We start from the raw sequence: 15574 nt of genomic DNA, 5'->3' as shown, positions 1-15574 counted from the left end.
GTTCTTTGTTACAGAGATGACAACTAAGTAGCGATAACTTAATAACTAACAGAGTAATATTAACTAAATTTATACAGTATACAGAGCGCGTAATGGGCTAACAAAGCCCGTCGAAGAAAAGTCCGATTACACAAGGGGGGGCCGATGGGGCCCGAGAAAGAACGTAACTACAGACGGCTGTAACTCGCCAACCGCGAGACGTAGAACAAAATTAAAACACTCACGGCTTCCTTACAATTAGTTCTTTCCAACGGTGTATAATATCCATAGGAGAAATCACTAAATCCAAAGTTACAGCAGTCGGAAAGCAGAGCACACTTACTTCACGACTATAAGCATTGGCGACCATGCGCCCTCTCCTCATTTCTATTATACTGGGTGATCAAGTGGAAGTAGAATTCACAAGGTGTTTGGCAATATTGCAAGTTAGAATTGATACTGTGAGTTGGTCAGGCTTATTGCATGTCAACTTGGTATTGCCAAGTCTGGTTTTTGGCATTACCAACTCCTTATGCTGCTATTTATGAGTTCTTTCATTTGATTACCCTGTCTATGTATGTGTGTTATTTTCTAATGTTTTATCTGTTATTTATATTTATAGAACTATTTTTGTGTTACTTTTAAACTTAGATGAGAAAAAGGAAAAAAGAGAATGGTGGAGTAACTATATTAAGGAGGAAGATGGAACAAGAATTGATTTAAGTGGCAAGATGGTTTTAGTTTTTGATCTTCTTAAAGAATGTGAACTTATTGGTGATAAAGTGTAAGTATGAACAGACATTGTGTTAAAATATGTATCGGTAATTAATTTTTATGCACTGCCTACTTTAATTATTATAAGAGTGTAATGCTTCATGTTTTAAATAAAATATGATATGATGGATATTTTTAAAGTAGGCCCATTTTACAATAAAAAATGAACTACTGAACAATACAAGTAATTTATTTTTTTCTCAGATTCTATATATTTACAGCTACTTTTCCCCATAGTTTCTGTTATTGTTGAAACATTGTTGTAGCGTGAAACTGGTCTCTGTAGATCCATGTGCCACCTGAGTAGCTAACCGTTCCTGAACTGTTGTTTTCTGACATAGTTTTGTAAAGAACTAACCATGAAACTTGTGGGAAATTAACTGATAGAGTGGAAATGGTGCATCGTCTGTTTCTACAAACCATGGTGTGTACTGCACGGACAAGATTGTCGACGATTACAGATTGCCAACACGAGCATGGTTCATCACGCACATTCTCCCAACCTTCCTTAAAGAATCTTACCCACTACAACATTGCTATCGCTCATGGCATTCAGATCATAAATTTTCTAGATTTGGTAATGAATCTCTGCTGGTTTCATGTATCTTGCAGCCGGAATACAGATTTTATTTCACAGGTAGCAGGCCGCTTGATCTTCTTAAACATTTCCATCACACAACATGAAAAGCACACAATGCTGATGTGATTGAAAATTGTGTCTGTTTGTGAGCAAGGAATGCCAGGAGACACTGCACATGTGCAAAATTATGAATGTATGCATTTTAAAAGGATATTGCCAAATGGACCTTCCTTTAAAAGTATCCTTCGTATTTTGATAATCATATTACATTGATATAATTATGATAAATATTTTTGAAAATTACTAAATTGTTGAGTGCTTAATAGCAAAAAATATGAATAAAACATGATATTTGATTTGACATGATGAATGAACAATTTAAATCATATAAAAGAAGTTTAAAAATGATGAATAGAATTAGATTGTATTTGTAAAATTTATATCTGAATATGTCAGAAAATGAATATTAAAAAGATTCTTAGATTAAGATTCTTTATTTCATTATTCTATCAATATTTGCCTGAAGTAATCTTATCTATTTGAATAGCAATGATATTTATAAGATTAAAAGATAAATAAAAATTATGATATAAGGAAAGGGCAGGGCAAGTAATAAAATTGGGCTACAATAAAACTAATAAAATAAAATACATCTTATTAATTTCTAATTTAATTCTAATTTATCATTGTTCTTATAATATTTTATCTGAGATGCCTTTTTATTAATTAAGTTTATTTTTACAAATTTTTAGATTGTTATTCAGTCAAAATCTTTTAACACTTGATTTGATTGAAGATTTGTTAGCAAGTATAACTCAGAATAGAACAGCAAATTCTACTGAAACAGTTGAAGATGTGTATGGTTCTTGGATTCATGGAATTGATTACTTTAGAATGGATGGTTCTACTAATGCTGATTTAAGAAAACGTTGGATTGAAATTTTTAATGATGAAGAAAATACAAGGTATCATATATTAAACTAACGTTGATTACTTTTAAAAATACTAATAAATTTTAGGTTAAAATAGTTTAAGACAGACAATTGTAATTATCACATAGAGAGATTTTAAAGCAAAAAATTATATTTTATTAGTCATTGAATTAATTAACACATTCAATTTTTAAGTTATTTCACAGTTAGCATGTTAATTTTCAAATTATTCAAGTTATAATTTGTTATTTGACTAGACTAAACAACAGTTAATTTTAAAGTAATTTTCCATTGCTAAAAGTGTCTTAATTATATATTAGATACTGTTTCTTTTTAATATAGTTATGCTAATCTTTAAAGAAAAAAAGAAAGTAGATAGAAAAGAATCAAACTTAACTATTATTTTCTTTTATTTTATCTCTTTTTATTTATAAAATTGTTTTTTCTGCTCTTTTTTCAGTTTTTCTCTTTAGTGAGAATTTACCTTATACAGTTAGTCATTGACTTACGACTCTAATTAATTCTGAGAAATCACTCATAAACCAGTTTGGTCATAAGTCGGCCTTTACATTTCTTGCTATTCTAATATTGTATTTGTAAATATCGTTTTCTTATTTTTATGCTTGTCAATCTTATGCAGGAATTTTTAATATGTGTTTTATGGACAACATGACAGAATTTGAACAACATAGGCAAGAAAACATCTCATACAGAAACGTCTTAACCGGGTTTTACTGTAGTTCCATATAGGTTAAAATTTCTGTTTATATCAGCAACTGGACAGTAGTATAGTTTTTAATTACAATGGGAAGTAGATCTTGTTTAGAACTGAGGAGTAGTAAAAGAAAGTATAGTCACAGAAATTATTAAAAACACTCAAAAGTGATAAGCAAATATTTCTAGAGGGCAGGCCACAGGCAAACAGAGAAGGGAAAGATGAACTGTTTTTGTTTAAAAGGTGAATGGTTGGCATGTATGCTATCATCATGACTTTGTAAGAACTAAAATAAAATTTTATTCAAAACATAAACATGAATTATTGCATCACAAAAATATTTTAAGCCCCTATTTAAAACTTGATGTGCAAGTTCTGTGTCTGGCACCACAAGTTATGATGCCAGACATGGAACTTGCTAAATCAAGTTTTCACCACACATACTACTTGGCCATCATGGTTGTAAAGTTGATCAATCATAAGTTGACAACTACCTGTACTACAAATTGTTATTATTGTTTGTTTTATATGAAATCTGAAAGTTTAATAATTTTTTAACAACTTACATGATATTATAACAAATTTTTTAACAACTTACATGATATTATAACAGATTTTTGTAATAAGCAACTCCACACTTTCTGTATCCTTTCCAGCAAAAAATTGAAAATCTGATGTAGGCTACTTACAAAGGCTGAAAACATTTGTCTTATTAAAAATTTTTGCTGGAAAGAGTTTGTAAAGTGTGGTGTTGCTTATTGCTAAAGTGTTTCAGCTTCTCAAAAATATATCATTGATTTTCGTATATTTTTCAATACCTAAAATCATGTGTATGATCTAGGTATTATTGATTATGCGAGGGTCTGAACCCCCCCTTTCCCTTGTTGAATAGTATCGTTCTTTTTATTAACTTTTTAATTTTATGGAAGAATTTGAAGTAGGAATTTTAAAGAGGCCTTCCAAGGTTAACGACTGCAACAGTCTTTACGAAATAGTTGTAAAAAATATATATATATCAACAAAAAGGAGATAATCGTTTGTATTACAGTAACTTGATAGACAATAGATTCAACAAGATGGGAATAAGCGATGTTTTCATCCCCCCTTTGTTGCATGTGACACGTGGCCGCAGCAATAAATCACATAGATTGTCGTTGAACTCGACATTGGACATAAACAATATCAAAATTGTAGACAAAATTGCAATAGTAATTGTCAGCTACACGCTAATTGATGGGTGAGAACTGTCATGTCTATAGAAATTTATATTTTAAGTTCACCTCTGCAAAGCACTTAAGTCTGTAATTTAAACAAACATCTCAATTCCCAGCGTCTGTACTAGCCAGATCCAGTCAAGAACACAACAGGTGTGCGTATAAATCCTGACTATATGACAGTTCACACCTCTTGAATTTGGTATAAAAAGGGCTCACACCCCCTTTAAAGAGGGTAACGTCAAGGATATTAGAATAGGACTAATCAACAGCCTTCCTCCGTGTTTTCGACTCTAATTGACGTCGTCGACAACAGATAGCGAGGTAATTCTTGACTTATTACATGGAAATCTCTCTCTTCCCTCAGCTGATCGAGGTTTAGTTAAGAATAGATAGAGAGAAGGGTTTAAAAGCCTCTCTCTGAACGAGAGTACGAGCGCCAAACCCTCACTAACCGCGTCATTAACAATTCTGTGAAGGATTATTGTCGCGTCTAATACTATTAGTATTATTATTACCATTATTGTCATTATTATTAAATATGTTTAGAATCTTAAATATGTGTGATTACTCAAACACGACCAACACCTTATCGACTTATCCATGACCTCCCACTCGATTTTTGCCCTCCTAAACTGCCATCCACTGACCACATGAGCGGGACTCACCTCCCCGTTGTCGGATAACGGGTTAAGTCTCGTCGCTTAACCCCTGATTCTCACAACTACGATTGTAGTTAATAATAATAATAATGTGTAATTGTTGAAGGATTACAGAAAATTATCTTACAGGCCAGAAATGGCTCTTGAGTCTCAGTTACTCTACCACTGTATGTAGCAATGTCTGCAATGTTGGATCACATAAAACACCTTTATTTTCATAAAATTTGATATATCTTGTGTAACACGGTAGTTACATTCCAAAACAGCACCGTGTTATGCAGATCCATGCTGTACAAAACAAAGGACTAGTGTAAAATATGTTTAGAGTCTTAAATATGTGTGATTACTCGAACACGACCAACACCTTATCGACTTATCCACGACCTCCCACTTGATTTTTGCCCTTCTAAACTGCCATCCACTGATTAGTTAATTTCCAAAAGCCATCCACTGATGGGTTAGTTTTCAAAAGTTAGCATGGGGAAGTGAACATGGTTAATACATGGATTAACTTGTCATTATCAGCAATGAAAATGTCAGCATGGTATTCACACTTTACAGTGAAATTTATACAGTATAAATCTTTAGTTTCAAATAATAAAATCATAAATTTGATTGGCCAATAGTAAGTTAAATCGCAGTTATATTAATTTATTTTGAAATTGCTACCTTTTTAAATTTCAAAATCTAAAAATTTAAAAAAGTAAAGAATTTTTAAGGTGCTAAGGTTTGATTAATGTTAGGCATAAAATGGTAAAAGTTTAAATTTTGTTGTGCAATCAGAATGCAATTCTATTCAATACTGTTCTTTAGCATTGTGATAATATTGTTTATTCCCTTGAAAACACAAGAAAGCACCCAAAACTAGACATAAAATAAAGAGTCTGGATCTTAAATTTTGAGTTAATCAATTGAAATCTCAAAACACTGACTTACAGCAATACAGAATGTATTGAGTCTATGGGAGTTAAGTTAGGATAAAAATAAAATTTGAGTTAAGGAAGTTTGACTCATCAAGAATCTACTTTATTATTATTTTCTTTTTTTAAGCTTATAAAATTTATTTTTTATATAAAAAAAGGAATTTATAAGCTTTAAGTAAAAAATTTATCTGTAAATAAATGTTTTGAGTTATAAAAAAATTAAATTTTTTTTTCAGAGCTAGATTGTTTATGATATCAAAGAAAGCAGGTGGTTTGGGGACAAATTTGATAGGTGCAAATCGTGTAATCATTATGGATGCTTCTTGGAATCCCAGTCACGATATTCAAGCTATTTTCAGGGTTTATAGATTTGGTCAGAAAAAACCCGTCTATATTTATAGATTATTGGCTCAGGTACTGTAATTTTTATAATTTCTTTATTAATTATTATTTAATTTTATAAATTTATAGGTAATTTTTTAATTATTAAAAATTTATATCAAATAAATATTATTATGCATACAAGAGATTTATAAAGATTAGTATCATCCTTATTAATATAAAAGGTGCATTGCTGAGTTTGGAGATTGCATTTATATAAAAAAATTATTGGCAAAACTGATTTAATTTAACATCAGCCTTCAAAATACTTTTCCAAGATATACACAAATTTCTGCATGCTCTAGAAATTTATGTATGCCTTCATAAAAGGATCTTTTTAGGAATACTGTTTAGATTTCTCATTACAGCCTCTTGAATTTCCAAATTGACCGATATTTTTCTCATGTTTCTGGTAATAATAAAAAATAAGATTTTGAGTTTATTGAAGGATTAAAAATCGTTTGTTTTATAATAATTAATAAAAATTAATATTTCTAATGAATGATTTTTGTTTCCCTCTATCTTCTTTCTTACTGATAATTGCTATGAAGTAATGGAGTTCACTACAGATTTATGCAGCAAACAGGCTGTTACAAAGTTACTCCAAGTAACATGGTAAAGTTGTGACAAACATTTTTAACAATATTGTTTAAAACAATAAATTAAAAAGTAAGAACTTTATGTGTAAAGAAAGAGGAATGTCAAATCTTCCTAAAATGACTAATAATGACATGTTTGGTCCAATAATCTGGTAATTAACATTTAAAAAACTGTGAAAAGTGTCACAAATTAACCTTGGTTTACCATAATTAAATAAATAAATAAAAAAACAGAATTAAGTTGATATATTAAAAATGTACAGATTTACAAAGAAAATATCTAAATAAATCATTTATATTTTGAACTTTTATAAAATCCTATATTAGTTATCTGGTTGTGATTAATTCTTCAAACATATTACATTTTTAATTTTGAGCAATATATGAATTATGATTAAATATGTTCATCATAATTCATTATTTTAATAATTTGCAGATATTAATGTCAAAATGAAATTATATAGATGAAGCATTTAAAATACGTAAAAAGTTTACAATTATTAAATGTTTAAAAAATTCTTAAAATAGGTTAACTAATTAACAGCTGTAAAAATGGCTGATGATTAATGTCTCTTTTTTTATGCATGATTTAAATGAGCCTTATTTATATTTTGTAGGGAACAATGGAAGAAAAAATCTATGACCGTCAAGTTACAAAACAGTCATTGTCTTGTCGTGTTGTAGATGAACAACAAATTGAACGTCACTTTAATTCTGCAGATTTAGCTGAACTGTATATGTTTAATCCTGACAGTAAAAGTAAACGACCTACTCCAATGGTTCCTAAAGTAAGTTTGTCTTAAAATTGTGTAACTTTATGAAACAGTATTTTGGATTTCAAATTCAACTCTCTACTATAAGGATAAACTGTTTATTTTTGTAATAGTTTTTGTTATAAACATTAAAAATTTTCACATAACTTTTTCATTAACCTATACCATCACTCCCAAAGATATGAGATATATATACATATATGGTGAGAGGGAAATATTCTTTGCAAAGCATTACTAAAAATTACAAAAATAGTCAGGGATATGACCCAGAGTATATTCATTAAAAAAAAATAACAATTAATATACAGTTATGAATATGACAATTTGCTACAACAGAAGTAACAAAATTAATTCATCTACTTGATACACCAACTATATATTATTTTAATCATTCTATCGAAACTAATGACAGAAGAGTTCTCTCCTTACGATGACCATTATTTTCATCCCTATTTCAGATATCAGAATGATGATTATGATGATTTTCAGATATTACAATTATAACATTTACAATTGAATTATTTGATTATTATTGTCAGAATGTAAACTGCATATTATATCTTAGAAAAATCATTCTAAAGTAGCTGTTTTTTAAACACGGTTAGAACAAATTACTGTTTATTTTTTGCTATGGTTAATGTTATGTTAAATTTTAATAAGATTTATTTATTTATTCAATTATATTGTTTAAACTCGTTGCTTACAGGATCGACTTTTAGCAGAAATGCTAATAAAAAACCGAGACTGGATTGTAAATTATCATGAGCACGATTCTTTGTTGCAAAATATATCAGAAGAAGACCTTACTGAAGAAGAAAGACAAGCTGCTTGGGTGGAATATGAAGCTGAAAGAGAAGGAATTGTTCAAAATAGTAATACTGGTAAATATTTTTTCCCTTTCCAATATTTGAGTATATAAGATGTTTTACAGTGTATATTGATATCAATTATTCAATTAATTTTGATATTATAATATATTAACTTATGATTTTATCTGTTGCAGTTTAGTTGAGCTTTTGAAGTGTCAAATAAAACTAAAATGAAAGATTGTGGATATGAAAATTAATATTTTAAAATTGTTTTTTTTTCTTAAAATATCATTTTTTGTAGATAAATATAAAGGATTATCATCGTTAGTTTATTTTTATTTTCATTACTTTTAAGAAAAATACTTTACTGGATAAACTTACATAAAATTTCTTATTACTAATGATTGATATTTTATTTAAAAAACAATCTTAATATTAATTTTGATTATCACACTTCAAGTTTTATATCTGAACAATTTCAGTTATAAACTATTTTAAAAGTTATTGCTGAATAGAAATTTACTGAATCAATATACATCTCAGGAACTTGTTTTAAATTTATACAACAGGTTCTTTTTTATTTTATGGTTTGATGTTTTGTATCATTTCACTGTTTCTTGTAGAAAATTTTTATTTTCTTATTTCTTGTTAGTTTCCAGATCTTCAATGTACTGTCCAATGATTTTTAATATTGTGAGATTTTGTTCTCTGTTGGGATGCAAATCCAACCGAGAATAATTGTTTTTGCGGTTTTTTTGATTTTTCAGCCAAAAGGTGTTTGACATACATGGCTAGTGAAATGTGTTGTGTAGGTCTAGACGAAACATGACTCATCTAAACTATACATATTAAAATAAACAACTAATTTTCAAATATTTCTGATTACAGGAAATTATATTTGGTAATTAGAGAGTCAGTCTTGCAAGTGAAGTATTTCAGTGACATTATCTATATTTCTGTTTCTTAATTTTCTTAAACATGCATGTAATCCATAGTTCCCATTTTACTGATTTTCTCTGGAAGCCTATGCAAACTAAGAACACAGTTGTAACTTCCCATGTGAAGTGGTTGATCTAAGTTCATGTCAAATCCTTTTCCTCACTGAACCGTTTTTTGATTTGGTGATCCACATTCTTTTGTCAGCATAAAATGGACTTTTTACACCTTTAATACAGCAAGGATGCAGGTTTTTGCCTTCTACAACAAATTTATGAGTGCCTGCTGCATTAGCACAATCCATTCCTGTAGGAGCTCTCTAATCAGCTGTATGTAGCAAATGTTTTTCTGCAACGTCTCATCAGCATTATGGATTTGTTGTACTGTTAGATTTTCATCAGTGATTATCTTGACAATCTCATTGATGAATTTCTCTGCTGCTTCCTACTCAGCAGATGCTTCATTACCCAAAGCTTTAAAAATTTAATGATGTGCCTTTTTTAAATTTTTGTAATCAGCCTGCTGAATGTTTATAGTTATTTCAATATTCAGTTTATTATGATAGATTTTTGCTTGTATTATGATCAACATTCCATCAAGTGGCACATGTTTATTTCAAAACTGACAAATCCACTCCACTAATACATGAACAAGATGATCGTTTCTGCTCAATGCAATCCTTTTCTATTTTTCATAAACTTAGTCATCACTTTCTGCATAAAACCTCAACAGTTTGTCCTTCTGTTTCTTCAGGTTATATATAGTTATCGTTCCAACACCAACTCCTCGGTTATACACTTCACACTTACATTGCTGTCAAGTTTTCCAATGACTTGACTTTCTGACTGTTATAGATAAACTTAAATGCTTACTCTTTTTCTTTTTACTGTTATTCATAATGGTATTTTCAGGCCTCTGAGATTTTCAACAATATTTTTATAGAGCACAAAGTATTTGGTAATTAATGCACACAAACACAACACAAATGTTGCTATGAGTGCTGCTGACAAAAACTTGCACCAAATTAAAATTAACAGGGCTGGGTAAACATACCCATCCCATTTAGGTGTGTTTAAGTAGCACGTGGCACATCACCTGGGAACATTTCCAGTGATGTCATTCAAAGAACTTTTGGTTTTTGGAATTTCAGATAAAAGATTCTCAACTTGTGTTGTAAATCATAATGATCAAAATATACATCAATATAATTTGAAAATTTTTTTTATCTTGCTCTTCATTATTTTTAATTTGAAAATTTATTCAGCCAGTTTTAATGAACTTGATCCAATTATTCAACATCAACCTGTGCCGACTCCAGATCAGAATCCAGAAACATATGGACCATTACCTGACGCTCGTGCGGATATTGCTAAAGTGGTGGAAAACTTAAAGTTAAAAGTAAGTATTATTTGGAATAATATATTGCTTTTAGCCCTTAATATATATATATATATGTATGGGCTTATTACACCAATGAATGAGATTAATTAGCAAAGTTTTTTAATGATTATTAACACCTTAATAATAAAAATGTTCATTAAACTGTGGTTCCTTTAACATGTACATAATATAGAACACTCAAAATGCATTTCAGACGTAATAAACAGTCCCTCTTCAGTTGGTGTTCCTACATATAAAATTATAAAAATAAATTATAAATACATTTAAATGGCCATTGTAAACATGGCAACTTCACAATCATCACAAGTGATGTCTCATGAATGTAATAGTTGTAATGATAAGCCCGTATGTATATACCGTATTTACTTGCATATAAGATGATGTCGCATATAAGATGAGGTGTGACTTTAAAGATCAAAATAAAGAAAATTAAGATTTATTAATACAATTCTACATTTATTTCATTTAATCAGAAATAAAATATCAAATGCAGGTAAATGCACACATTGTCCTGCAAAAATTACTGACATTTTAAACTTCAGGAAAAATCTTGTAAAGTCGACATAATTTGTTCATGTAAAGCTGGACAATTGGGGACCTTTTTTGCCAATTCTTAACAATCGAATTCACTCTTCGTCGATTACCCTTATGAGTTTCTCTGAATTCTGATTTTCAAATAATCATCTGTTTTCACACGGGAATGAATTAAAATTTATATTGGGCTCCTGTGTAATTTTGGAATTCAATTCAAAAGCTTTGCTTTTCTTATTGCTATTTATCTTTACTTCTGACAATACACAAGAACAATTCAAATGATCCAGATAAAATGCTTTTGTTTTTAAACACCAGAAGGTGAGAATCCAGTAAAAAGTGCAAATACACAGTTCACAAGAATTATTGCAAAAACGAAAAGAATCCTTCACTTGCGCATATAGGATGACCTAGGTTTTTGAAGCAGTGAAAAATGAATAAAAACCTTGTCTTATATGCAAGTAAATACGGTATATGTCTCTTGTTGATTTAGACTAATTGTTAAGTAAATATTAATTTAATTTAAGTTATAATAAGATTTTTAAAATTTTCATAAATAGTACAGTTAAGAATTATAATAATATAGATAATATATGAGCCGTTCATAGGCCAAATCAACTAACTCCATTTGTAAATCCTTAATGCAATTGTTATTATTTTCAAATTTTTCGTGTAACTAATTTTATATATCATTATATTAAAACTATGCTTTAATATAACAATATATAAAAATACATTCTACAATGTTTATTTAATTATTACAGAAAATGCTTTTAGCCCTAAGTAATGAAATGAATTAAAATATCTATAACTGTGAGGTAGATAATAGTAGGGCTTATCACACCAACAGTAATGGGCACAAATGCTCAAGAATCAAAGTAAAAACATTTAATAAAACAAAAACGGGGTGTACAATAAGATGATTACAAAAGTATAGAAACCGAAAAATCCAGAATGCATTTTGGACTATTTTAATTAATTTAATTACTTAGGGTTAAAAGCATTTTCTGTAATAATTATGTTATCTATAGAATAATTTGCCTAGATTCCAATCGATATTTGTGCATATGCCCTCAAATGTTAGAGGATAAAACGGATAATTAACAATGACATTTGGCTGCATCACATGTTGTCACCACTTGTGCTCCAGATGTGTAAGATAACACACCTCCTTTGTAACCACTCCCTGCATCTAGTAGTAATGTCTGAACCAGCAACTCTGTTGTCTTATTATTTTTGGTATGTACTGTACATAATTTAAACTAACTTTATAACATTAGTTCATAACTGTAACCAATAATCTGGCTAATTCATAACTGTTTTGTATCAGCACCCTGTTCGTCACGTTACCATGCAACGTTAAGAAATATTACTCCTGTCTACATTGATATTGCTTACTGCTCATACTATCATGGTGACATTTTCATCTTTATTGTATAGCTTTAGGCATAGTTTTAGTTTAATTTTAAATTTATTCTTTCACCTTCTATAATTTTTAAGTATAATTCTTAAGTATACTAAAACCTTTTGTTAACCAACTGATGAGAGAGTATTTTCTATTGGAAAATAGTCCAAAATGCATTTTGGATTTTTCAGTTTCTATACTTTTGTAATCATCTTATTGTACATTTTTGTTTTATTAAATGTTTTTACTTTGATTCTTGAGTGTTTGGGCCAATTATCATTGGTATGATAAGCTCTACTATTATCTATCTCACGGTTATAGATATTTTAATTAATTTAATGTTTATTTAAATTTAAAGTTTAAAGGGAATTTTAAAAAAAATTATATAATCCATTTTTATATTTTTATTTTATGGAGTTTATATGAGCCGCCCACTTGCCAAATTGAATTTATATTTAAATATTATATATTTTAGATCAAATTTTTGATTTAATGCATGTATGTATAAAGGTAAATGTATATATCTTGAAATGTTATGAATCCATATTTATAAAAAAAATAGCCAGAATGTCTGTAACTTCATAGGGATTGTAAGATATAAATATCAATATGAATGTTAAATTTTAAATCTCTCTATAAATGATTTAAAAGCTAATCTTGTATACTAGTACTTTTTAATCAATTAACAGGACTTATTATACTGGAATTATGGATGCAGATATTTAGTCTTACAGATCAGAAATAATATTAGAATTCTGATAAGTCGACTCCCCCCTGAAAAATGAGTTCACACCACACAGCTTATTGTACGGCGTGAACTCATTTTTTCAGGAGGGGAGTCGACTTATCAGACGTCAAAAAAGTGTGAAACAGAAAAAGTATGTTGATTTATCCAGTGGTGATGAGTTAAACGATGTCGAGTAAACAGAGTTTTTTAACATTAATAACATTATTGCCTATGTAAGTCGGCCGGGACCACAGAAAGCTGACTAATTAACCTACGGTGACCAGGGATTGCAATCCAGCTGGTTCCAGCGCAGATGTATTTTTGGTGCAATAAAGTGTTATCTATCTATTTATCCAGCAATTTATGGTTTTTTTTTTAAAGAAATAAAACATTTTTTTTACTACTTAAGAAACTTTCATTATTCAGACTGGTCACTATAAATCAGGAAAACTTCTTACACATTTAGGTAGTAAACTTAACTTTGGTTAAGTTTAACACTTGAGATAGAGATAATTAACTTTAAATGTTTAGTTATATTATAATTATAATATAATCTTTAAGTTAAATAATAGCAAAGGTAATTCTACTAATTAATTTATATTAATATATTATAATAATGTAAGGACAGATAATCAGTGGCTAAGTGGCTATCAGTCTTACAAGTTTTCTTATATAGGCTCTACATATCAGTCTGTAGTTATTTATATGTAATTTAATTATTCGTGTTAGTAAAGTAGTGAGCAAGTAATTAGTAGTTAGTTATTATCATTACAATCAAGAATCACATACATTCATATCATCATATACAGTGGAACCTCAGTATACGACCTTAATCCGTTCCCGATGTTTGGACTTATACCGAATAGGGCTTATACCAAATAAACCTTTCCCATAAGAAGTAATGTAAAAATGATTAATCCGTTCTCACGTAAAAAAACTCTTGATAGGGTATATTAATGTGGTTGTAAAATAATTGAAACACTGAGCACATTAATAAAAGAATAAATTTTATTATAAATTTTTAAAGTTATTACAGTAATAATTGCAAATAATTGCTTCTGATACGCTGTTGCCAGCACATTGTTTTTCAGTTATCGAAAGCAGAAGCAATTTCTCAACATGATCTAATGTCTCCGATCACTGTTTAGAAATTGATTTAACCCCTTTTGCAACGTTAGCAGATTTAATAATGTCTTTATTTTTCATGATTGTCGATATCGTCGTTCTCGGAATACGGTATGTAACAGCTAAATCTCGAACACGCATGCCATCTTCATATTTCTCAACAATCTCTTTTTTCAGTTCTATTGTGATTCTAATCATTTTTTTAGTTTTCTGTTGCTTTTCATTTGCCTTTTTGCAATTCATGATTAATAAAAATAATAAAGTTTTACTTACAAATTAAATTCAGAAGAAATTTAACAAAGTTATAAACCATGGGACTGCGAACGTATAGTCTGGTCTAGTACACCGATAGTGCTACTTGTTCATAGATGGTGCGTATAATTGAATTAAGTTGTATACCGAACAAAAGTAGTGTACCGAACAAAATTTGTTTCGTCCAAACAGGATGTATTCTAAAGTGGATGTATACCGAGGTACAGTACCACTATATCTAAGATACTGATAATCATTCATTTAATTAACTATTTAACTAACTAGGTAGTCTCAGTTTCTCACTAATTTTCACAATAAAATTGCTAGTCTAGCCCACTAACCACTTATAGAATAAAAGTTAAAAACTCTTACTTAATAGAATTAGAGTAGAAGTTTTAAAATATTAGTCTTGTCTTGAATAAAGTATTTTAAAGGATTAAATAAAATTAAATCAGTCAGTTCTGTTATTTTCTTGACTTTTCTGGAAGTAGGATTTCAAGAAACAAATGGTGTTGTCTCCCAACCTACTTCTTAATGAACTGCATATATATCCCGCTGCGGAGAAGGCCCTTTCTGCCTCTACGTTAGTTGGTTTCAGGATCATCAAATAATCATAAATCGTTCCGTCACGTTATTCATTGACATCACAACCAACCATAAATTAGAATTATGCACCAGGACTAGGAGAGGAGTTACTTATTTTATTTAGCGTGAAGACTTAGCGAGAGCGCAAAGTCAACTGGCAATTAGATCAGCAGATGCAAAAGGCAGGCGGTGCGGTGCGGTGTAGAGAGGGGGTGTAGCACGTGTTGCACTGAATGGCAACGTCACTTTTGCTGCCAAGTGATAGCACACG

General features: G+C 29.6%; 1 protein-coding gene across 1 annotated transcript in view; it reads left to right on the top strand.

Annotated features, from left to right (window-relative positions):
* LOC136975108 (transcriptional regulator ATRX homolog) overlaps window positions 1-15574 on the top strand; it is a 162927-nt gene that overhangs the window by 127314 nt on the left and 20039 nt on the right. Inside the window, exons 18-23 of the mRNA XM_067270115.1 lie at window positions 631-763; window positions 2086-2298; window positions 6016-6193; window positions 7377-7547; window positions 8239-8413; window positions 10542-10675. Coding sequence (XP_067126216.1) covers window positions 631-763; window positions 2086-2298; window positions 6016-6193; window positions 7377-7547; window positions 8239-8413; window positions 10542-10675 — 1004 coding nt within the window. The remainder of the gene's footprint in view (window positions 1-630; window positions 764-2085; window positions 2299-6015; window positions 6194-7376; window positions 7548-8238; window positions 8414-10541; window positions 10676-15574) is intronic.

This window comes from Centruroides vittatus, unplaced genomic scaffold (assembly GCF_030686945.1).
Source record: "Centruroides vittatus isolate TY-2023 unplaced genomic scaffold, ASM3068694v2 contig_364, whole genome shotgun sequence".
Taxonomy (NCBI): domain Eukaryota; kingdom Metazoa; phylum Arthropoda; class Arachnida; order Scorpiones; family Buthidae; genus Centruroides; species Centruroides vittatus.
Note: the sequence above shows the minus strand (reverse complement) of the source record. Positions and strands in the feature narration are given on the sequence as shown.